Below are 25,880 nucleotides of genomic sequence, written 5' to 3' on the forward strand. Positions count from 1 at the left end.
ACAGAGTAAACTGAGCCTCCCATGTTTTTGGCACCTTGCAGAGTACAGAAGAAGAAGAGGGAGCAATGAGGGGAGAGAATATTGGATGAGTCAGCGAAGATATGGCGAAAGCCGAAGAGAAGAGACCCAGCAGGTCATGTGAGGACACACTCAAGTTTTTGGTGGATTTCAAAAAAGTTTTGGGCACTGGAAGGTCCAGAGGATTCGAGCCACACAAAACTCAAACCTCCACCATCAAGGCAGTGGAAAATACCAGCTGTAGATTGTAGCAGCACTGGGCAGTTCTCAGCTCAGTTCATCAATGTCACCAACCCTCTGCCAAAAGCTTTTCCCAGAGAGGCAGGTCTGAAAAAGATTATGTTCTTATCAAACAGACACCGCCATGGCTGAACAGGCAAGCCAGCACCGAGGTGGCTTGAGATTGATTTCCACTAATGGTCACTGCGTGCTGGGTGTTGAGCCGACAGTGAATTTACTCAGGTGAAAAGGCAAATCCCTGCTAGGTTTCTATTTTTTTCCTTAAAGGCCCAGCAAAAGGGGTAACAGACATGAAACCCTAAACTTTGCCACGCACTGTCCTTTTTCGGCTACCGACAACGAGACCACATGAAAATCTCTCCATGGCAGCGATGCAGCCACAGTCAGCGGCAGGTGTGTGATGAATAACACCACGCACATGCAAGAGAGCACAAGCGTAACTAGTGGTCAGGCGTCGAGCTGATGTTAGTTTTGTCAGATCAAGTCCATCTGGTAGTACTTTTATATAACACCTCAAAATTTAGGTAATTTGACGCTTGATATTCAGCAGCTGCTGACTTTTTATGACTTTTTTTGAGAACAGGATCTCCTCTACAAGAGTCTCGAGTAGAGAAAAACATTTGTATAGATGTAGTAAAATATTGATTGGCTTAATGACTCATCGTAGACAGTTCTACACCTCAACAAAAATCGAAAATTTTAATAAAAATATAGATTAAGGGCGGCAAAATTGGTGAGGAAGGTAAATAAATTTTGCAACAAAAGATTTGGAATGTGACATATCTGTATCAATTTCTTTATGTTTTCTAAATGTGTTTGTAATTTAATATTGGTAAGTATTTAATCTCGTCTTTTCTGTGTGTGGATGAACTGTCACTTTTGTTTGCTCTCCTGCTCGCCTTAAATTGCCTCTTTTGGGATGAATATTATAAAAGTATTTTGAATTGAATTAGAATATCTCAGTCCAGGCAACACTAATCGAAATTAAACATTTCTGATCTTCATATCCTATAGGTATTAAATTTACAAAGCGAGATGAAAATCAGCTAAGTTCTCTTGACAGAGGAATTATTTTTATATTTAAGAAGAGTTTCAATAACTTTTAATACTTTTAATTTAATACATTTTGTACGACCATCCCATTCGTCTCTTTTTATGGTTTCTCTAAGTGTGAGCAAACTTTAAGATATTTGTAGATTTTATTTAGCTTCACAGGAATTTACAGGCTGACTAATGAAGGGATTATTGTTACAGGACCGAGTGATCCACATTGATCAGCATCTTATCAGCTGAGTCACTGGGACCACGCCGCCAAAACCCATACAGAAGCCTTGAATCAGTCTGGGAACTTAACACCATGAGAATTTCCAGAAGCCTTAAAATACAGTATTCCAGTTAAGGATTCCTATGAGCAAATTTTTTTATTTTTAACTACGTCAAAGATAAGTGGCCACAGTACATATTTCATCATTGATCAAGTGTTACGTCTAGATCGGTGTAGCTCCTTCAGTGTGAGTTGTTTGGTTTTTGTAATCATTACAACACTGTGGTGTTTCACAATCTGAGGAGATACATCATGACTCCTCATATATTCCCTAAATGCACAGCTTTATCCATTCGTTCATTCCTGTGATAACTTCCAGGAAAATCAAGACAATTCCGTGTCACTCGTTTGTGGATGTGATATTTTAACTGTCGTGTCTTTTCTCACCTCAAAGTTGACAGACAAATTCCTCTTGAGGGCAATTTCGTAGACCAGGCTGATCTCTGATTTGCTGGCATCGGTACCTTCTTCAATCTCCCCTTTCTCTTCTGGGCTCTGGGAAAGAAAAATATAAAACACAGGTCAAAACATTAAAAGAGGAGTCAGACAGAATTGTTATTACTCAAATTTGTGTCACCTCTCGGTATAAGGTGTCTAAATGGTTCTGTTTTGTTTGGTTCCTTTTTGTTCACATCTTCAGTTTTAGTAGTTGTCAAGTGGAGAGAAAAGCTGGTTTAAGGGGAGTAAGACTGTTATGGTGAATACTAATAAGACCTGGAAGAGCCTCAAACATCATTTACAGGGGATTCAGGATTGTACTTTGGTTTAACAGTAAATTGGAAATACCATGAATAAGTGTGTACACTGGTAAACCCACAATATGTCAGGTAACATTATGTCTGTGGATACAGCTGCATTACAAATGCTAACCTGTGAGGCAATGGCATTATCATAGTGAGTCCACTGGGCTTTAACAAAGTGAGGTAGGTGCAAGGTGTTCTCCCCATAGCATTCCCGGCAAACGCAATAACAAATCCCAGAAGTGTTTTGCAGATATGAAACTATATTCAGTCATAAAGAACACTGAGTGCTTGAGGCCTGATATGATGTTCCTTCATGTGTGGATATTTATTTTAATAATTTGGACAAATACAGAGATTTTGTCTTCAGAATTAAAATGAATTAATGGAAACAAATGCGTTGTATTCCTTTTTTTTTCTACAATTCTGAAAAATAAAGGATTATGAACCTAAAAATGGTGGCACACATCTAACCAAGACTGTTCCACATCGCCCGCATGGAGCGTGGATGTCCGCCAAGCTGCTGCAACAAGACGCCTGTCTGTTTTCTGTCGAAGATCCTTATCTGAGACGAGATTGAGAACTCAGTATTCCTGGACATGACTGGTGGTCCTCTGTCTGCACAGGAAGGTCTCTCTTAAAAAGGGGTTGGCCACTAAATTTGAGAATTATCGTCTATAAACTCTCCGTTCTTGAGAGTTAAATTATCATTTGTGAACATCAAGAACTGTATCTCCCTCAAAACAGAAACTGGAGAACAGGAACTCATAAGAAAAGGGTTGTTGGGGTCAGTGGGAAAGCACCAGCAGATTTTATTGGGATAACTACATATTTGTTGGATCCAGAACGACCTAACAACATTGCTTGTGTTAAAAAGAATTCTTTCTTCTTTTTTTTTTTTTTCAATCCACAAAATTTGCCGCCCATGACTCTATGAAGTAATTGCGGACTTGATACCAGATGGCTCTGGTCTGAGCTCTCAGTCAGTCTAATCGTTTTCTGAATTGCAAAGTTAGTGGTTTAGATATGGATCAGACGGAGTAAATCTGTGGGTATGATTTTCAGGGATACTATTATTTGTCTATGAATTAAAGTAATACTACTTATCCCTTCTACTAGTAAAGAAACAAATCCCTCGTTTGCACCGTAGAGATCGTATCAGTCATACGCGGGGCTTTTTGGTGCCAATTGTCTATGGGAATGCAGATTGCCGTCTCGATCTTTATCTTCTCATGTCCACCTCTTTGTCTGATTAAGTCTGAATGGCTGTAGTCTTTCCCTTTGGGCACCTTCCCTTCTCCTGCTCTTCATTGTGTGACCCGATACGTGGCATGATTCATACTGCGAGATCTCTTGGATTTCACAGTTAACAGTCACGTGGTCTGACGCACCTACCGCACTGGGAGCAAAGACTTCACTTTGGCAAGAGGTGCCCTTTGTTTTGTGCGTGCCGAGACATACATTATCTGCCTCTTGAGCTGTCTGGATGTATGTGGACATGAGAGAAACCTGAGAGTGATTCAGTCAAAGGCGCCTCTTTCTTCTGCTTCTCTTCTTCTAATTTCTATTCATGATTTTTCATCCGCTGACGTTTCCAGCGTTCTTGATATTCATACGAGTAATAACTTGACCCCTCTCAAGGCGGCATTATCAAGTCACTGGGTAGAAGGGAGTGTATTCATGTTCAAATCCGAATGACCAAGTAGATCCTTAACCTTCCTGTGACAAAGACAGATAGGGGCTAACTCCTGGTGCTGCTTCTACTCATGGACGTGATGGACACAACCTTCAGTAGAGAACTAATACCCAAGTTCCTATTTATGGAAATCAAATTTATGGACGTTTCAAGAACAAAAGACAGTTTTATACATTGATCAAGTCTAATTACTCTCACAACACTAAGGACATTTTCACTGTAAACATTTGATCTGGTTAGTTCAGATTTCACATTATAATTTAGGAAGCACACAAGGCTTGTGTGTGACATTTGTACGTTCTGTCATCATCACCTACGTTGGCTGCGTCTACATCCACTTAACATTGATTGGTTTGCCGCAGTAAGGTTATGTAACACTTGCAGCATCACAAACTCACACTCGTCGTGTCAAACATTTTATCGTCAAAGGCGAAGGCTGCAAGCAATCCTGGAGGGACCATTGATGTTTCCGCTTCTTTTTCTTCCTCTATTGTTCTATTCTCAACTTCCTGCAATTGGTCTGACTCACCTCTTTTGGTCAGACTCAATTCTGGACCACAAAATAATATTTTATGTTAATCGAGCAAACGATGATTGATGAGCTGCGAGGCGGCAAGAGACTCCCAAGCAGACAGAAGCCTGTAACCTGTTTCCTACGGTGAAATCAAAAAATATATAAAAAACGACTTCCATTTGTATTTTTCCATAATACATTTGTTATTCATTAATTCATGAATGTTCGAGGACTTGTAAAGAGCCTGCATGTGTTGCTCTGAGACATTAACACTCGTCCTGGAGGAGCCGCTTGAATGGACAGTGACTGTGGGCGAACAGAATGCTTCACATTCACATCTAAGCCCATGGGAAGGGGAATGCTTTTACATAATTGGGGAAAAGCATCTACATCAGAGGGATCAAAAGGAGCGGCTCGCAATAGACAGAACAGCATCAGTTTCTGAAAAGTAATTTTTTTAAAGACAAGGTACAATTTCACAGGTCTAAATATAGCTTCCTTCGCAAGAACCATTTCAAGACCATGGCACCTTTTTTTCTAGGAACCTATGATGCAGATTTACGCTCATAAAAAAACCCAGTGAAGCTTATTTTTATGAGATATGCCAAATGGGTTTCCCAAGATAGGACGTTCACTTGTTTAACATCATGTGTTCTAATTTTTATAGAATAGCCAGCATCTTAAAACCCCTGGCGCTGGATTTATGAATTAGTCAGCGGTTATATTACTTTGATGATATTGCCCGAAGCTGTGTGAAGATGGAGATGTTTCTTTTGTGTTTCCTTGGGTACATAGTGTTGTTTAACCTGTGTATAAACACTGTAATTAAAGCGACACTGATATTTACCTGTGGTCTTCCTCAAAATAAAAGGTTTGACAACCCATGGTGAAAAAGAACACGTTTAGCCTGAGGGTGTCCACATATTAGCAAATGAACGAGCACACAAACCCACGCGCGCACACACACACACTTGTGGAGACAGAATGACAGACATATACTGGAGACACAATGTGCCTCAATTTGTAAAGCAAGACTCAGAAGCAGCGGCAAACAAAGAGCTCATTTATGAAGGCCGACGCCACAAGACAGCGAGTCAGGCAAGTGAGAGGAGCCAAAGCGTTTTGAATAACCATCGGCGATGCCAGGCGTTGAGGATATGGGGTAATTTGATTTCCGGTGGGAGATGATAACAACAGTTAACAGCTAGGCCTGAGGGGAAACTCTGGAAAGGTACAGTGACATTGGGAGTCGGCTGAAAGGAGATAGAACAAAAAAAGACACAAGGAGCATATAACACGTCCCCGCCAGGTGCAAACTAAAACTGTGGAGATTAGAGGGCCTAAATTATACATTAGAGTAATTAGAGATGAGGTGGATTTGGATTCATTCTGATGAGAGCTGATTCAGCATTAATCTTAGTGACTGCAAAAAAATATACTGCATAACACTCTTTAGAGGCTCTCGAGGGGGAGGTCCAATAGATCAGCGGCACAAATCCGGACTTTTCATTAAGGGAAGAGTTGTCAAGTTGGACGGGGTCAAGTAGAGAAAGAGACAGTCATGTGAGGTGGTCACCAAGAGGATTGAGGGTGCAAGGAGAGGGGGAATGTGTGAGTGGAGCGTGGAATCGACTTTTAGAAAGAAAATGAATGACAAACCATCAGGTTTTGTGTTGCATTAATAAATGTCTAATGTTCACATTTGAGCTACACAGTTGAGCTAAGTCGATTATATCACAAGCCGATCCCTCCACAGACAGACATCTCATTTTGAGCAAACTTATATTATAATTAGTAACAGTTGCCAAGGAATGTGACGGTTGTCAGAATAATGCGCGGCCAAACATTGAGTACAAGTGAAGAAACTTCCACTGTGGTTTCTTGGAGAACAAGAATAGTGTCCTTAGGATAGTAAGCGTGAAATGAGGAGAGACAATGGGGACACGCAGCAGAGGACCGGGTCAGAATCGGACCTGTGGCCACTGCAGGAGGACTGAAAGCCTCCGTGTGGGAGGTGGACACCCCGATTTCAAATTTTTTTGTTGTCAACAAATTGCGGGCTTTACCAATAGGGTTGCAAAGGGGCGGAAAGTTTCCGGTAAATTTCTGGAAACTTTCCATGGGAAGTTTAGCTTGGGAATTTTGGGAATTTTGAAAAAAAACAAACTACGCAAATAAACGCTACGCAATAAAAACACCATTCAAAACTCTATTTTAAAGATGTATGGAATGCAGCACAAGCTGCACGTTGAATTTCAACCCTCCACTGTGCATTCTTCCATCACATGCACAGATAACTCCCAGCATCCTGCACACTACAGCAGGGCTATTGAGGTCTGCTGTAGTGTGCAGGACTAGTCACGTAAGTTTTGATGATATTACTGGGGAAAATATATTAGCATGCTGATTGAGGATTGTTCATCTGTTCATCTATCCTATTTCCATTCATTTATCCATCAATTGTAAAATATGTTTACAGACGATTGCAATTGTTTGGCTAACTATTTACATCTCTGGCATTGCATTAGTGTTTTTTTGTAAAAATCTTATTCTACAGAACAATGATCTCATGTGTGGAGACATTTCACCCAATCCAATGTAGAAGTAAAGGCTGTGTATATTTGTAAATACTGTGCAAAGACATATGTTAAGAATGACACAACGATGCAGAAGCATATAGTCAAGTGCCCAAAGTTTCCTCAGGGCTCAAATCAGCCTATGACAAAACAAAATGTTTATATTTATGTCTGTATATGACAAGGTCAATACAGTTAGTATAAATTACACACAACATTTCCAGTTTATTCCCCTTAATTCCCGTATATTCCCGTTTATTCCCATGGAAAGATTCCAACTTTGAATATTCCCGGAATTTTGCAACCCTATTTACCAATATTTTGCTTTTGTAAGCTAGTGAGAATTCCATGTTTTAACAGGACTGTACTGAAATTATCACCGCGGGATTCTCAAAGAATAGGTCAACAAGGCGCATGTTCAAAACTACCAGTATTAAGTGTGAGTTTAGTGTAAGATTATATGTGTGTGTGCGTTTACCTGTGGTGGCCGTTCTGGAATGGGTTCATTGCGCAGGGCGTCCAGGGCCTTCATGGCAGCGCTGTGTCGTGCCGCTTGGCGGGTGCGTCCGTCCCCAATAAACTCATTAGTCCCCACTGAGAGTTGCACATAAAAGATCTTAGGAACAGGATAATGGTACCTGGAATGAACAGAAAAACAAAATTGAGAAGGGAATATTTATATTCTTATTAAATAAACTGTTTATCTCAACCTATGAGGAGCAAAAGGATATTAAAAGGGGTTGTTTACACCCTAAACGGAGCATTTATATCTGACATAAAAACAGATGAAAAGCAAAGGAGGCGAGGCTCCAACTTTATGAGCCAAATTATCACACCATTTACAGCGTTCCCAAATTAAAGGCCCATCACTTCATCAGGGTCAATTACAACACAATGGCGTGTTGGCCAACCACTTGAGTAATGTCTTGCTATTGAATCTCAGCTTAGCGATGCCTAACAAAGCACAGGGACATATATATCCCCTCCTCTTTCTTCTTGCTCTGCACATAGATTTTCCTCTCTTTCTTTGGGTTGTGACAAGAGCGGGACTGGGCTGTCACCGAAGAGATTTAGAGGTCTGCAAGTCCGCGTGTGTGATACCCCCTCCTGGGTCGGGGGGAGAATGGCTGAGAATGTCTGCCGGTCCGTGGACAAGGAAAGAGAAATAGTGGGAACGCTAGCAAGAAAGGAGAGGATTCCCAAGTTTTTCATATCCGCCTCCCTGTCTGCTTTCTTCTCTGCCGGGATACACTTATATTCACATGGACATACAGCCACCGTATGTGGCAGACACAAACGGCTAGCAGCAGTCAAGATTTATTGGTATAGAGTTTTAACCAGAGACTATACAATATTTCCGTGGTTGGTCAAGGCAAACCTTGATGACGATGTGCTGAAGAAAGCCGACACTAGCTTCACAGAAATGCTTCCAGCTCTTCTGTGTATGCATATTAATCATTTTAAGCCATCAAGTGCGTGTGGGAATTTGGGGAACCCGAGGAGCTTGAAATTTGGGGGGGGGGCTAGAGAAATGTGTATATCCTAGAAACCGTTGCAGTTTCTTTCCCAACCGAGCACACACATGCACATCATTACATGGAGAGATCTTGTAATATTCAACTGGGCTTCTTCTGAAACTTATTAACACTACATCCTGCACATATCAATATATTTAATGCCTGAGATCAGATGCTATGAGTCATTTCTTCTCTTAAGTGTAACAAGACAAAGAGTCTACAGCTCTGCTGGCTGCACTGTGAAGCTGCACTAAAAGCAGTCGGCATGAACGTCGACCTTTCACTGAAAACCACAAATCTTTACCTCATGTAGGAGGATAAAAAAAACAACGGCCAATTTTATTTTTGCCAATCTATTGCCAATATTTCATTGGATGAGTTAAAACGCTTTGACCTGCTGATGGGGACATATGAAAAGTCAGGGATCAGTTAATCATTTGAGGTTAGCAACCTGCAAATACACACCAAGTATCACAGCAGCTCATCCCACAGATGTTGACACATTTCACTAAAAAAACAAACACAGAAACATAAGAGGAAGTGAATAACCGATATAATAGTAACAATAATAATAATAACTTAACATAGCCCCTTTCAAAAGACCCAAGAACGCTTTACATGAATTGTCTGTACACAAAAGCAAAGTAATTCAACTAGTTGTTAAAATATTTCAATCTGGACTGCAGAAGTGGACAGAATCACAACCATGGCTCACATGAGTAAAAGTTATGAACATACATACATTATGTAATGCTTCAGTATATTTATAGTAATCGTGTCAGACTTGATCGAGCAGCTGCATTGGGATGTGTCAGTGATAGCCATGTTGGCCAGTTTTCCAAAGGGATAGGAAAGAAGTATCGTAAAGATGTCCGCCAGAAAGAAAAGTTACAGATTTATCATTTGGATCTTGTTTTCATAGTTTAAGGGAATCACTGTATGCACCAATTTGATGGGGAATGTTGATCAGACTGAACAAGAAAAATGAGCAACCAAATGGTCATAGAGATTCTTAACTCCCATGTTTTATTAGAAGAGCAAATAAAAGGTTTAGAGATCTGTATGTAATTTCACATTTACCTCCGAATAAAGTTACAGATACTATGACTTAAGATCTGGCTTTGAGTTCATTGCCTCATCACACTCCACTGTGGCAATGTTGTCATGTTTCCAGATGTTACGCACTATGGTGAGTACAGTGTTATCACAACTAACAGAAACTGTGGCAGAGTAAATAAGACCGACTGGAATCTACCTCCAACAAGATTAAGTTATTCTGAAACTACATGTTGACGTTTTTGGCCTCTTCTCCAGTAACATACCAGAACACTAACTCGTACAAGATAAATCTCCACAACACGTCATTCCTCTGAAACATCTCTTCCCCCAAAACTCCTGACCATGAGTCAGCATTTAACTCCCAGAATTCCAGCAGGTCTTTCTCCAGCCCACAGCCCTCCTCTCATCCGTCTGCTCTCAGCTCCTCCTGGCCACGGGAGCCTTCCCTGGGCGGGGGCCCGCCTGGCCCTCGCACGTCAAGTGTGGCCCCAGGGTCTCAGAGGACATGCCAAGTGCAACATGGGCTCGGGCCAACAGCGCTGAGCAGAGATGGGAGCAGCTGGGGCTGGAGTGCTAAGTACAGGTGCAGAGAGGAAGAGAGAGAGGAATAAGAAAGAAAGAAAGAAAGAAAGAGAGGGAGGGAGGGAAAGAGCGAGAGAAGAGAGAGAGAGGGGGACATGGAGGGAGGCCTGTGGGGGACCCTACTCCACAACGTGGGAAAGTAGTGGCTTACACACAAGGAAGTCAGCCAAGAACACAGGCGAGCACACGCACACACATCAAAATCATGCATCGCGGACAAAAAAAAGGCCGGGGAATCACGTCAGCACACTGTGGCCAGCACAAAAATCAGCACATGCTGGCTGGATCGGCCTGTTCTGTGTTATCAATTATTATTATTGTTATTATTATTACTACAGAGAGGGAACTGGACCAGGACACCTGTGGGGAGGGAGCAGAGACGGCTGAAAGGGAAAGAAAATAATAAAAAACAGAACTTTGTCTCGGTGATGACGTGACTGTGTGTGTGGTGTGTGGTGTGTGTGAGTGTGAGTGTGTGTGTGAGTGTGAGTGTGTGTGTGTGAGTGTGTCTGTGTGTGAGTGTATGTGCGGAGTGTGTGGTGTGCGGTGTGCGTGTGCGGTATGACTCAGGGACGAGTGACGGGGCGAGCGAGAGTAAAGCCACCTGATGCCACAGCTCAATCAAATGATAACTCATCAGCGTTGCACTATGTGTAATGGATTTCCCTTTGAAGGCATCTCTTTAATGTGGGCTGCGTTAGGTAAGGTCACCATTTCATCATAATCATTCAAAGACTCGTGCACGAACACACACGCAGACGGACACAGTCAAAGCTCCAGACGTTTATTGAGCCCACACGCAGTCCTACCAGGAAATTGCGAGATATGGTATTGCAATTATAACTTTAAACGACAGGGTGACATTTCAGCTGGAAACTATTTTCTCTTGTGGAATGAAAAATTGTTTACTTTGCAAATGCCTGTGTAGAAAAAAAAAAGCTCATCACACTTGTTCTTCAGCTGAACACTAAATACAGCCACTACTTTTCATAGCTGTATACATTACATGAAGTGACGTCAGGGAGATCACATGTTTAATGGCAAGCAACACATAAAAATACCACCAGTCCCATAGATGTGCACCTCGTGTTTTTGTAGCTTGTCTTTTAGGTCAGTTATGAAGTTCTTGGAAATCCTGCAGTGCCTCATTTTCAGTAGTTACAGTGATGAACAACTGAAAAATGACTTGGCAGATTACTTAAAAAGCTAAATCGAATTAAGCGTATTCCCAAAATGTGGTTTGAACACGACACTGCTGGGAAAACAGTCGGTGTAGTCCAGCAATTTAATGCTTTCAAGTCACAGATAAATAATACATTTAAAAACAAGGTGCAAAAGTGATGCATCGGAGGCAAATTAAAAAATGCGTGGCCTGCAATTAAACACATGACACTGCTGACCAGTTGCAGATGGCGCACAGGGAGCAATGAAAAACCTCAGCTGCTTTGGCTGGCAATACCTGTGCAGACCGCAGCAATCAAAACCAAATGCAGGGCTTCCTTTCAGCCGTAAACCTGCCATTCTGCCCAAGAGAACGCATCAATCTCCGCTGAGCTCAGCATAGAAAGAACGCCACCGTTAATCAGCCCAGTCGACCGTGACTCGTGGTGAGGAGCATCAGTGGATGTCACCTACACTTCCCATTAGTGATTCAAAAGTAAATGGGCTCCTCTTCCAGCCTTTCAAGTCTGTTGATACTGGCTGTGGTAAATGTATTAAAGTGCCCACACATTGTGCAACAGGTTCACTGCCTGTCACTCTGAATCGATTCTAATAAAGCTTTTGGAAGCAATCAGTGTCAGAGTGCATTTTAATTTTGAGGCATGTCAGATGATGTGACGAATTCCTGCTGGATCGTAGCGCTGCCATGTGCACAGACCAAAAAAAGACAAGCAAGCTACAACATGTATCATTCAATTGCACATTGGTGATTTGAAAGAGCAGCAAAAGTAGATCATCTCATGTGTCAGCGCTCTTTGTATAAAACGGGTTCTTGGAGGAGGGTGACAGATATATTCTTCTTTGCACATATTTCCCAGTAACTCAAGGACAAACTTGGACTGATGCTGTGATAATGGACCAAATTGTATTTGAGGTGGTGCCGTCATTTTTGGTCGGGCTGCCAGGTTCTTTTGACACATTCCTCCATTTCTTGAAAATAATTACAAAATGTTGCACAACAAACATTTCACGGAAAAGCAGATAACAAAGGACAAATGTTAGGGAAAGCATGATGCAGACCTAACAGTGGTGTACACTGATTGTTTGGCCTCATCAAGTGGGTCGTGGCTACAGTCACATTTTGGGCTTTTGTCACTAAATCTCCGAATTTTCAGACTTTTGACACAGCCTGTGTTTGGTTGCCGAATGACACATTTGACTACATTCATCTCACAATTGAAAGCCAAAAATCACTCGGCCTTTACAAGTAACTTAAGTCAAAATGAAACGTTCTAGTGCAGAGGCAATCCTCTCTCAATCTAAATTTGTCTGTTTCAAATGGATAACTGTGTCATTTACATCTGCATACTTTGATTATGGACTGACCAAAAAAGGCAAAACACCATTTTACACTCCTTGCGACTGCTCATGGTTTAAAAGATATGCAATAACACTTGTGGGTTTCTATTGTATATGAGCTGGAAACATATGTCTTCTGCAACAAAAGCAGCAGAAAGTTAAAAAAAAAATGGGCTAACAAAACACAGACAAATCATGACATGAATAAGGGAGTGTACTGGCTCACTTTGTCTTCCAGCGTCACTGGACTTGACCACCAAGACATCTACTGGCCACACACGCAAACACAAATAGCTGTGTGCATTAAACCACAATTACGCAGACATAAACACACACACACGGAGCCCTGTACTGGGAGCAACAAGGTGACAGAGATTTGGACGAAAAAGAAAAACTTGGACCGACTCACTTCTCCACCAGCTGCACTTTCTTCCAATCCCCTGCCAGACTTTTACTTGTTTTCTCTCCCTCCCAACATCCATACTTCATTCCCTGTGTCCATCATTGATTGCTCTCCTTCTCTTCTGCCTCACGCAATAGCTAATGCCGAAAATGCAGAGTCGTGCTCGAAATCAATCCATCCAGTCAAATAATTACTGCTTAAAAACACCAACTGTCGTAGTGTTGGGGGTTGTGTAAGTAATTCCTTTGACAGTGTCTGTGGCTAGAAACCACTTATCCACTAAGAAGAAGCAGATTAAAGTGTGACATTAAAGCAGTGGTTTGCAAATGAAATTATTCTTTTGGCTGTAATTGCTCATTAAGCAATATGTTCTTGGCCTTTGTACATGACACAGAAACCCACACGTCTGTTTCAAGATAGATGACAAATGTAATCATGGCACTTTGGACCATTTCTTTCCACATGTGTTTTCATAACGTTGATATTTCATCTTTCATTTTCTTTATTTTCAACTATTTGCATGTATCTTTTTGAAGTTGTAGTGTGTTGAGCCCTCAGAGCCACAAGGGAATGTGATTTATTTAGTTTTGTTGTAAGGCTGCTGAGAACTAAATGTTTCCTTTGAACTATACATTTATGTTTATTTATAAACTAAACAAAAAAATATACTTTTAGTAAAGGGTTTGGCGTTGGGTCAATTGTGCTTTAAAACTATTTACAACACAAATGGCAATCAGTAGAGCACCTCCCCACCGTCCCGTGAGTCCACTTGTGAAACCACATATAAATTCATGCGAAGGGAGATCCAAATTACACACACTCATAAATATCAGTCCCCTAATCCAATGCTGGATTTTTATCAAGATCGATAAATTTTCTAAATGTTATAGAACGCTATGTTACAAATAGTGAATTAATGCAACAGCCCTATTACTTGAATCTGCACCAAAATGTAACGGGTTCTTCCCCCGACCCAAACCACACCCTTCCACTGAGTTGCACGCTAATCGAGTAAATTACTTCTCACAATCAAACAAACAAACAGGCAGGGGTGAAAACACAGCCTCCAGCAACAGATTTTCAAGTGATAATTAGAAAATGTGTGAGCGTTTGTGTGCATAGGACCCACAGCAGTATCAGAGAAGTCCCAACCAGCGTTACTCAATCAGACGTCCCCCCCCAAGGCAACTCTGACTCTGTACACTGTGAAGGTGGAGAATTAAAATGCTCCATGTGAAGTCAAACTATCGCTGCCGGCAGTATTGGAGATGCTTTGATTTCAACTTTGTCAAAATGTTTATCACAAACACACAGCAAATCAGCCTCGTGTAAATTCTATCATGTCGTTTGTTCACATTCTGTAGGTGTAATATTTAACTCTGACATGGAGACAGTTTATTTACTCCCTCTCTCGCTCCCTCCAGTGTAATGTAATATACTGCTGGGTCTCAGGTGCTGCAGACAGCTGGTGTCTACTCTCACCCTCCTCATATCAGTGCCTTTACTCAGCTCTTTATTACCAACCGCTCAGAGACACAGTGCATAAAACACAGGTTTCACAAGTGACGTGGGTACTTCATAACTTTAATTAAACTGACCAATGTGACAGCGTTCATTGTTTCCAATGTTTGTTGTGGTTTTAGTTTGGAACCTGAGATTAGAGCCGTCTTTGTGCGAGCTCTGTAATCTTTGTGGTCGGTGGCCTCCTTCCACGACTGACTCACGAGAAGTCATGCTCCATGTAAACCTACCCAGGCCCTCCTGTCACACTTAACTGCTGAGTCACAGTGGTCCATCAAGTGCTGTTTCCAAACATGTGAGATTTACAGCCCTGTGGCTGACAGGTGGCGTGCTACAGGGAAAAAGATTCAAGGCCTACAACGTAAAAAGGGACACGTCGGTTAGTAATCAAAAACCCCTATTCTTTAATCGTCTGACTAAAAACAGGCTTTGCGTGAATAACTCCGAATTTTTAAGCACAACAGAAGACGCAGCCAATGTGTGCAAAACATTTGTGTTTGTTAACATTTGTGTTGTGTTAACCATGGCCACCTTCCAGTGCCAACTGTTAGGACTTGTGAAGAATGACGGACGTTCTGTCCTCATTAACAATATTGTTACAAAATAAAAAAAATTATTATGGCTATGTTGTTCTGGCTTGGTTGCTATGCACGCTGTCATACACGCAAATCATTTTTTTTCTCAGAAACATCTCCAGGGCAACATGTGATTATATTTGAATGCCTGATTAATGTTTTCTCTTCATTGATGAGTATGATTAAATTATTGCAACATCAACGAGCCTTCCAGATCGAGTGGGTGTCAGCAAAGGGGTTTGAATAATCCTCAGCAGCATGCATGGGTAGAGTAATAAATATCCCTCATTATGTAACCGGCAGAGTACCTAATTTGTTTTATTACAAAAGCTAATATGGTTAATTTCTCTTCACTCCTTCAGTGGCATTCATTCAAACAGGTGAGTACGATGCAGTTCACACTCAGATGTGAGACCCTCTACACTATGATTCTTTCAGCTACACTGTGGTTTGCTTGTGCTGAGAAAGCAACATGGGACCAATTACAGGATGTAAAACACAGCTTCACTGCTCAGTTTCCAGTATTTCCTCATGAGCTCTCAGCTGGTATAGGACCACCAAAGAGCTGCAGCATCACTCAACAGAACCAGCTTTGTTTTGACACCACAAGATGACAGGTTCTCGAACAGCAACATGGCAGAGTGAGCCTAAAGATAATCCTACAGTATGTCTACTGCTGGTTTGATTCAAACTCCAGTAAGAAACGGTGGTATAAAGATTTCTGGTATTTCTCAATTCCTCATCACTTCTTCCAGAGACTGTTCCAAGCACAGGAGAGTGATTGTGGACTGAGCCCAAAATGTACCAAAAACATGAGAATCTGTCTATTCCTCAAAAAGGACACCTGTCCTCCTCAACAAAATAAAAAGGTATTGGGATGGAAATATCAGAAACATACAAACAATTGGACGAAACCTGACTGAAAATGGGTGACTGCTTTTATGCAGAATGAATGATTCACATCATTCAGTGCTGATGTCTGTAAACCCAGGAAATCTCTCAACAAACCTTTCCTCTTGACAGCCATTTGCTGCTGAGCTACCCAGGAGGTAAGACAAATCACTCTGAGCTGTACAGCAAGAGAAGGCTCCAATTTCCTGGGAAAAGCTACAAGTAAGGTGAAGCACAAGTGGTGTGTATTCGCACAAACATACGGATGTGAGTTCTTGTGAAGAAGCGCACTTTAGTCACCCACCGAGCCAAGGGCGCAGAAAAGGCGGCGCGACAAAAGGCGGGTCTACTGATGTAACCCGCTTCGTGCGTACTGGTCTCAGGTTCGTTTTTACATTCAATACATCAAGGTGAGAGAGGCGAGGAGGACAGACAGGGATACACAAACTCGAAACTCCACTCAGACGCGAGGAGATGAAAGGGGAGACCAGACTATGTGTGTCATCGAGTCTGTTGAGTACAAATCATCCCGAGCATTTGTTTATGTTGGACCTGTATTCCACTCCTCCACCCCCGGTCTCCTCTATAAAACACTGCTTTATGAGTTTACACCCATTTCTACAATTAGGACAGATTATACTTTGTTCTGGCTAGTCGCCCGAGGAAACTGATGTCCCATCTGAGTGAATGCATCTGACTCACTGATGTATGCAGATATTTGGTGGGTTGAAGAAAAAAAAGCGCAATGTGATAAAAAGTTATTCCTCTGAAGTCTCTACCTTGTGTGCTTTGGCAGGACCCTTTTGTTTTAGGGCAGCATCTGATGATGGGACCGATAAGAGAAACCATATCTGTGGAATGCCTGAGTGGACCAAAGAGCACACAGTGTCCCGATTAAGCTGCATGAGTTTGTAAAGCCCAACAGGCCAGCGAGCTATATAAAAAACCCATATAATAAAGTTGAGTGGGAGACAGGGAGGGGGAAAAAAAAGAGGAGATGTGTGTGTGAAGAGGACCTCAGAGGATATCCGATACCTCCACATATGAGGAGATGAGAGGAAATGTCGAATATAGAAAAGCGCTCATGGGCAGATTTGCCTTTTCAGCGGTTGGCTCAATTAGAGATGTAGATGACAAAGTACACCTGTGTGTGTATGTGTATATGCATGTGTGTGTGTGTGTGTGTGCGTGTGTGTGTGTGTGTCTCTGCCACAGTTTTCCTAGCTGATGTTATTCAAAGAATCTTGCAGGCATGAGAAGGCTATTGATTTTTCAAGGATGACCATCTTTTATCGCAGCCGTCTCTTTGTTTCTTACAAAAGCATGCGCACGCACGCACACATGCACGCGCCCAGTGTCATGAAGGCACACGTAAGGTTCTCATTGATTTTACAAGGACACTGCCGTGCAGCAGTAAGTCAAGTCCAGAATACAGCGATAATCTATAATAGCCCTTCAGGTGCCTCAATCAAAAGCCGAGCTCAGCAAACTCTCAGGTATTTAATGCCATTGAAATGTGTTCATGGTCAGAATTCATTGTTTTGGCTTGTGTCGCTTTTCTTTGGAACATACGCCTTTCAAAGGAGGATTAGGATTAATATGTTACACTAAATCCATTTGGACCCAACAGGGATCCAACCTCGAATTATTTTTTTTGTCTTTTGAACAGACATTTCATATCAATGTGCATCCAAGAGTCATTTCATTTCCTGCTACAATAAAACACTGGGGGTGCAAAGTAGCTCTTTTGGAACAAGGTCACTTCATAATATGCTCCTGGAAACAGGCAGAGCCGAGAAACATGGGGAGAAATTGCAAATAAGTTGCTCATAATGCATCAATAAATAACCAATTACTCATCAACTACAGATCAAGACATGATTTTATCATTGGATCTTTGTTTATTACTATTTGAAGCCCTATATCCGCTAATATCTGATTTATTACCAGATTCTGTTCTATAAAATCTGCAGTAAATACTGAATACTGAATACTCCGCGACAGTCAAACAAACCTAACCAGCAGCACCACCAACTCATAAAGGAAATAATTGTCTCTTCAGCACTACACAGGCCATTTGTTTTTAAAACTATTTCGTGCTTGGCTTGTCGATAAGATCAGTGACAGTGAAATAATAGTTAAGGCGCGGGCCAATTCATCAGGAAAAAAGAGCAATAAGAGGTTTGTCATTAAGAGCAACAACTTACAGTTACAGTCATTTTCTTCACTGTTAAGTGTCATTTTACACCGATCAGCTACAATATTCAGTCTGTTTTCACGTGGAAAATTCCAAACCATTGATATGCTGTGAATCCACTGCAGCACCGGTGACCCTGTCTTCCCTTCACTTTTCTCCGGGGAAAGCAGCACAGGCCTGCTCAGTATCTCTCCACCATCCCAGGAGGAAATGTCACAAAGCAAAGCACCCCCCCAGTCCTTGAGCCTACTGTCCTTCCAACTGACATAGCGTTTCCGTCATAACCAAATGAAGGTGGGGAGAAGGTGGGTGGCTTCTGACTGCTCTGCTTTGCTCTAACTATGTGCAAAGTCTTATCCAAATTCCCACTCTGACACAATGCGGGACGCCGGCACCCCCGCTCCCCCGGGAGCAGAGCAGCAGGAGGAGAGCTGGGAGCGCCGTGGACGTCTACGCTGGAGGAGCCCAGTGTGACTCATTGGAATCAGGTGCTCCAATGATAACACACAACGAGCGGGGATTGTCCATGAGGCGAACATTGATGTAACCACATTTCTTGATAGCACAAATATTTCCCTGATTAAATGACTCTATTTGTGAATCATTTGGGCTGGATTCCCTTCTAATGATTCACGTCATTTCAGTAATTGAATCAGCTGAAATCATTCCGAGTCCATATTTGAGGATGAACAATGGCATGGATGTGAATGCACGATAACTAATGAATTAGACGTAGACTTGGATGGAAAAGAATTATGCTCAGGCCCTTCGCCATTAATAAGATTCATTTAGACGCTGATAAATTCACGTTTCATATTATCGCTATATTTCCTCATCAGGGCACTTTCTGATTTAATCAATACTGGTCTAGGTGGTGATTAGAGTGCTGATGGATCAGAGCCAGGTTGCCCTTTTAATGGTGAGATTTTCCATCAACATGACTCCGGATCATGAATGATCACGAAGGACATGGGCATATGGAAACCTTCGCTTCCCTGCAGCATCATTAAGGTGACTGATTGTGGATATGGTCCGTCACTCCAGCACATATTCTGTCATCTGATGAAGGGAATTCATATTCAGAAGGTCTCGCTTTCATTAATCCTGGGCTCGACTAAACTGAAACAAGGAGACCCCGTGAAAACATAAGTGACCTTGGGATGAGATACACTCTTAAGTATTTTAGTCGTCCCCCCCAGCCCCCTCCACTAACACTCTGATGCCTACAAAGTGGCAAAAGAAAACAAAACGGACCATGAGGAAAAGATACTGCCTGTCTTTTAGAAACTCATCACTGGGACATATGACATTGACAGACTTGCTGGGAAACACATTCTCTTCTCTGGCCCACAGACGTTTGTCTTTCACCCCCTGTTTGTTCCTGCATGGATCAAATAGTGGAAGATGTGTGCCAGATGCTTGACTGTCTGCTGAATAGACTCCGTTACCCAACACTGCAACTGCATCACGGACATTATCTGGCAAAGTGTCCACATTGCAAAATTAAATCCTGAAACCTTCGGCATCCGAATTACTTACGATAGGAATTTAAGGGGCCTAAAGTTTATGTAAGAAAGCAAAACAGACATTCGCTTCCCTGTTATGTTTCCGTGTTTTACAGTGGAAACTCTGAATCCAAATATTGTAAATTACACGGCAGAGGTTTATATGTTAAAAAACCAGCACAAATTCACCACATTCCTAACTTACATCACAAAATGGGTGCTCCATCACCTTATAAAAGCAGTGCTGTCTTTTTCTTAAATGAGGAAACACTGCCACCTGGTGGGAGTTCCACTGACTCCCGAAAAGACTTCATGTCTATCAAAATAACCTGGATGAACAAGTCCTTTTGTCATCTGCTCAGGAACACACAGCTCAACCTCTGTAAACTGGTATGTGTTTAAAATGATTACACAGTAAGCACACATCATAAAAATGCAAAGCTGAAGTACAAACACAACAGACAAAATATTGATGTCTCTCCTAAAAAACAGAGGAAAGATTGTTGCATTGTTTGCTCTTCCTCAGTGTACTTTACACTTTGTAGTTTGCTGTTAATTAAGATACATTTATTTTTCCCAAACACATGCACAGACATGCACAAGCACACTCATGGAAGGAGGGAAATTTAACCTCTGCTTTTAACCCATCTGATGCAGGACACACAGAGCAGTGAGCAGAAATGTACGGCGCCCGGGAAGCAGATGTTGGAGGAGTAAGGTGCCTTGCTCAGGGGCACTAGACAGGGTAGGGTGAATCCTCTTGGATTGTTGGAAAGATCAATCCAGGTTCGTCTTTTTGTTGTTTCTCCGTGGAGTCGAACCAGAGACGAACCAGAGACCTATTCTGCCCATCCTGTCTTTGACTCCATTGTTTTCAAGGCAGGCAACCCTACGCAATGCCCAAAATAACGTAATTTAACTGAGGAAGAGGGGATCATTGATTTCGCCTCTGTGGAAAGAACGAATGTTGACAGAGACTAAGAGCTACTGGAACCAATGAGGGCACCACATCCACCAGAAAACATGTGTAGCGGAGGACTGCATCTGACACACAGATGAGCCAGTGGGATTAAAGAAACAATACTGTTTGAGGGCATCACAAATAAATCCAGGCCATCATCACTTGGTTTCAATGTTTAGAAAGGTCAGGTTCTGTCAGTTCTGGCCGAGTTCGGTTTCGAGGACCCACCTTTGGTTGAACATCCCTCTGAAGTTGTAGTTTGCTCTGTAGTTGGGCATGGGCTTAGGATCCAAAGGCCTATATATAGCTGGCTCTCCTCTCTTCATGGCCAGACCGTTCAGCTCCACTGTGGGTGTTATACTGCCTGTATGAGAAAGAGGGAAAGACAAAATTAGACAAGGAAGATTGAAATAGTAATAACAATAATAAGATATATATAAAACAATTCCATCCGCCAATAGAGCTTGTGATTTCAGCACAACATAACTGTTATGACACAGCAGCCCCAATTGACTTAAGTAGTTTAACAATACAGACGATAACATTTAACTGAAAATTTGAGGAAGTCTGTATTATGTCTATAAACTGTACAAAAGTTCTACCCAACTGATTTTCTATGATGCATGCACTGCTACTTCCAAATGATGCACAGCCTATCACAGGACTTTCTTTATCCTATTAAGAAGTATCGCTGTGATGTCGTTCACTGCATCCAGGGCCACAGAGGGCAGAGGAGATAAGACAAGTCGAGTGATATTAAATTGGCCAAAGATAAAACATAAGTCAGTACTTAGGCTTTATTATGAGGGTTGGCACTGGCTTAGTTCTGAACATGGATTATTTAATTACATCCAAAGGGATGAGAGCTGTGCCTCGAAGTCAAACTGAGAGTGGAAATCTACTGAATCTGTCCATTAATAATTGAGACAGAAAGGTTTTACAAGAACAATTAGAACCTAATGTTAAAATCACACCTGCACCAGAAAAAATGGTGTGAAAAAGTGTCGCAGAGCAAAACTTAACTCAATGAAGTGACTTTTGAGTCGTTCTCATATCCCTCTTGTGTGATGTGGAATATTTAAAACCACATCAAGCTCCATGAACAAATTAACTATAGTTAAAATTAAATTTAAGATCCACTTTTATATTCGGATGTGCACATAACTCGATGACCCTGTTGTTTTGTGAAGCAGTGATGAGATGACAAAATGTCGGTGAACTAGAAGCAGGTAAACTGCATTCAGCCATCAAGTGAGTAAAACTACATTTTATTTACACAAATTAGAGGTAGCCTGAATTGTCACATTTAACTTGAAATATTTTGATAGTGAATAAAAACCGTATCCGCTTTGAGAGTAACACTAATGACAGAGTGTTAAATTATTATGCAGATATATTTCGGGTAGACTCTGCCATATTTAAGAAACTACAATATTTATTCCAGGTCGATCACATGAGAAACAAGTGAGTGTAAAGGTGATCACACAAGTTTTTTTGTTCAAAACAAACTTGGACTTGTGGTGTCAATACCTGGGTTACTGTTGATGTCCACTTTAGGGGAGCGGGGCGCAGGCCTGGGGAGGACACTCTCGTCCAGGGCTTTGGCGGCTGTGGAGTGTTGAGCCTTTTTAATGCTGGTGCCCTCCGCTTCCCACACCTGCTCCCCCAGAGTCAGCTGCACTGTGAAGATCTGGAACAGTGACACCCAGAGAGAGAGAGAGACATTACCCGGCAGCAATGACATGTTTACTGGCACCTCGTCGGGAGCCCATATGGCAGGAGCTGGATGGGTTCAGCTGCATGACCAATTTTCATTTACAGTACTCAAAAATCTGAAGCACATACTCCATCACATACTTGGCACATTTAGCACTTTGTGTACAAAGCAAAGACAGATATGACATGGTAATTTTTTTTTATAAAAAATTTATAAAATGCGCCTTTTAAATATGCCTGTTATTTGCTGGTTATAATTTTCTATACAGAAATTAGCATGTTTTCCGGGCTTTTAAAAAGAAGCTCTTGAGCATTTCCAGACAAATGTAGACGACTGTGGGATCATAATTACTCACCTTAGCGTGTGCAGGGCCTCTCTCATTGAGGAGCTTGTACTGTGGTTGGATCCTATTGAAACGGGCTAACTCATTCACCAAACACATTGGAGTTTTCTCTTTAGGGTTTGCCATGTTCTCCTGGGGCGAGCCTAAAGAAGAGCACAGCAGAATACATGATATAGTGACCTACATCGTTATAGAATCCAGAAATAGACCTGCACACTTTTTACTATGTAGGCCTATGTATATAATTTACGTTATCATTTGAGTGCCAAACATACATAGTTTATTCCAGCACTGTAAAATATTTGTAGTAGAAACATAAATATATGCTCAAGGTATTTATCCTCCTTAACAAACGAACTGGGGTTCAACTGTGTTCTTATCTGACTGAATACAAGAGTTTCCAACAGGGTAGTGAATGCCATTCAAGACTAGGGCTTACAATGCAGTCAACTTCATTCATTGATATATTATCACTTTTTATAAATGTGCCAAGGGCTGGGACACAAGCAGCACTAAAGATCGGGTTCAGAACATAATAGGAAAGTTCTACATTCAGTGATGTGATCAATGCAACAACATTTTACAATGTGCAATGGAGTAAACAGTCACATTTCTTTCCATTCTGTTTGTGAATGAAGCTACTGACACTCATTCTGATACAATGTTTCCTTTATGGCTTGAATCAAAATCAGAATTACCTCGTTATACAATTATTATTACTGCAATATCTGATTGTTTTTTTTGTTAAATTGTTCAATTCTGCTAATGCTGTATTAAAACCTATTTTGCATTGTATGTGGCAAATTCAAAATAGGAGACGAGATGAAAAGTAAGAAGTTCATAAAATGTTGGACATTGCAATAGCTAATTATAGTGAATGATGATTAAAACCACACATATATTGCAAAAAATGTACGTCTCCTGAAAGCAAAACTTTACAGTGAAATGGTCAGTGTACCTGGCGGTGTGATAGACACAGGGGCGTCCCCATATCCGACTGCAGGAGCAGGGCAGGCGGGTGTGGGGGCCGGGCCTGTGCCGTTGACGGAGGGCTGCAGACCCAGGGATCCTGGGCTGGCCATGGCCGTCGGGGGAACTCCGGGGGAGAGGCCAGGACCAGCCAGGGGTGCTGAGGTCTGTACTTTCACTTGAGCCATGCTCTATTCCTGAAACCAGACAATCAGTTAACTTTTGAGTTCATTTAAAACCGATCGATCATTGCAAAGTGTTATCATATCCCTCAGATATATTACTGCTGGGACACATCTGAGTTATTATTGATGAAAAAGATTGGCTAAATGATTATTTGCCTTAGACTTCATTCATGCAAATACACATTAGTTTCAGCTCAGTCCAGAGCTGTTCACTCTACTTAGACAGGTTTCTGAGGCAAGGCCGGGAGAGCATACTTCAAACTGAGCAGCAAAGGCCTATCTCACATTCTGATCCACTGGCAGCTAATACACCCAGACAATGAACCTTTATTTGAAGGAGCTTTGCTCATGTTACTGCTGCTAAGCTCCCCGGAAAAATCGCGGAATCCTGTGATAGCAGCCTGAACAAGACAACAGGCGTTTGGTGACGTTGTATTAGAGACTTTAGAGAGTGGGCGTCCATCGATTAGACAGGTGAAGGTGAACACTCTGGTTGAAGTCAGCAAAACACACGTTAACTTCATTATCTTTTTATGGATGCGTGCAGTATTTTCATGAATTAAATCACAAACAGCTCCCAGCCTGCAGCCGCCATGTGCTTTTCATCAACGAAACATGACACAAAGTGAATATGTTCAATGTTCATGTTATAAACTAAATGAAAGGAAGGCACAAACTGCACCGCAACATCTCGCCAAGATGGACTCACTCTTGGTTCACATCAATATGGGGGAAGTTGGTGGAGGGGGGGAAATGAGGGGGAATAGTTGTCCTCTCCCCGTGGAGGCTGGTGCAGAGGGTCAGACTGAGACACAGACTCCTGGTGTGTGGAGCTATGAAAACAGCAGCTATGAGCATGGGCCCCCTTCAGGTGCTGGATAACAACATGAACCACCATGTCAGCCTGGGAGGACCTGCCAGATCATGAACGTGAATATGCCAAAAAAAAAAAGATCCTTTAGCTGCTGCATGAAGTGAAGAGAAGGGGTCAGATCCCACAGGGGTCAAAGGTGACCGGGCTTCCAGCAGGGGGACAGGAGTTGTTGACACTGTTTACAGCTGAGGACCAGGGGGCTGGAGCAGTATACACAACACAGCAAATGCATGTGCACGAAAACATGCACTTTTACTACACTGTGACACGTGACCCCTTCATTGATCAATTGCGTGCAGTGTGATTGATAGGGTGCACCTGGCCTGGCCCTGAGGTTATCGGGGGGTACCACTCTGTATGTCGCTCTCACACAACAATAACAACACACACACTTATGAATACAACATCCACACAGCAGCCTCCGTGCATGGTGGTGGTGTTGCACAGGGACTTGGCCGTGGAGGTGCTGTGTGGCTGGGGCTGACAGAGCCGGTGTGCGACCCCTGAACCTCCACCACGGCTCCCCCCGACTGGCTCCAGCTTTAGCCGGAAGCTAACGCCGCCACGGAGGAAAAACACAAATTTCCCGCACATGTCAGCGCCTGAAACCCGCAGCGCCCGACTCCCCGTATCCGCCCGCTGTCACGGAAGTGCCGGTGTCCCTCCCCCCGGGGAGCACACGCCGCCGAGCCGCCTCCGGTCGCGCTAGTTTAGCCGGTTGAAGCTCATCATGGCTGATCGGCCGAGCGCCCCCCCCCCTCTTGCTAGCATCTCCCGGCCGCCCCATCCTCCGCCCCGGTCCGGGGGGGGATTCGAGCCCGGGGAGCAGCACACACGGACGGGCAACAGCCTGGCGAGTAGTCCGGAGACTGTCTGACAACACGGGGACAAATAGGAGAGTGTGTTTGTTACCTTTGTCCAGAGCCAGACCCCAGTTACACCTCCGACATTGG

At 42.4% G+C, this 25,880-nt stretch overlaps 1 protein-coding gene across 1 annotated transcript in view; it reads right to left on the reverse strand.

Annotated features, from left to right (window-relative positions):
- Nucleotides 1-25,880, reverse strand: part of stau2 (staufen double-stranded RNA binding protein 2) — an 80,559-nt gene extending 54,679 nt beyond the window's left edge. Inside the window, exons 1-7 of the mRNA XM_061093901.1 lie at nucleotides 25,840-25,880; nucleotides 23,858-24,065; nucleotides 22,912-23,042; nucleotides 22,370-22,529; nucleotides 21,068-21,203; nucleotides 7,587-7,746; nucleotides 1,970-2,077 (exon numbers count right to left, since the gene is read on the reverse strand). Of these exons, the coding sequence (XP_060949884.1) occupies nucleotides 1,970-2,077; nucleotides 7,587-7,746; nucleotides 21,068-21,203; nucleotides 22,370-22,529; nucleotides 22,912-23,042; nucleotides 23,858-24,056 (894 nt within the window). The 5' untranslated portion in view covers nucleotides 24,057-24,065; nucleotides 25,840-25,880. The remainder of the gene's footprint in view (nucleotides 1-1,969; nucleotides 2,078-7,586; nucleotides 7,747-21,067; nucleotides 21,204-22,369; nucleotides 22,530-22,911; nucleotides 23,043-23,857; nucleotides 24,066-25,839) is intronic.

Source organism: Limanda limanda, chromosome 20 (assembly GCF_963576545.1).
Source record: "Limanda limanda chromosome 20, fLimLim1.1, whole genome shotgun sequence".
NCBI lineage: Eukaryota > Metazoa > Chordata > Actinopteri > Pleuronectiformes > Pleuronectidae > Limanda > Limanda limanda.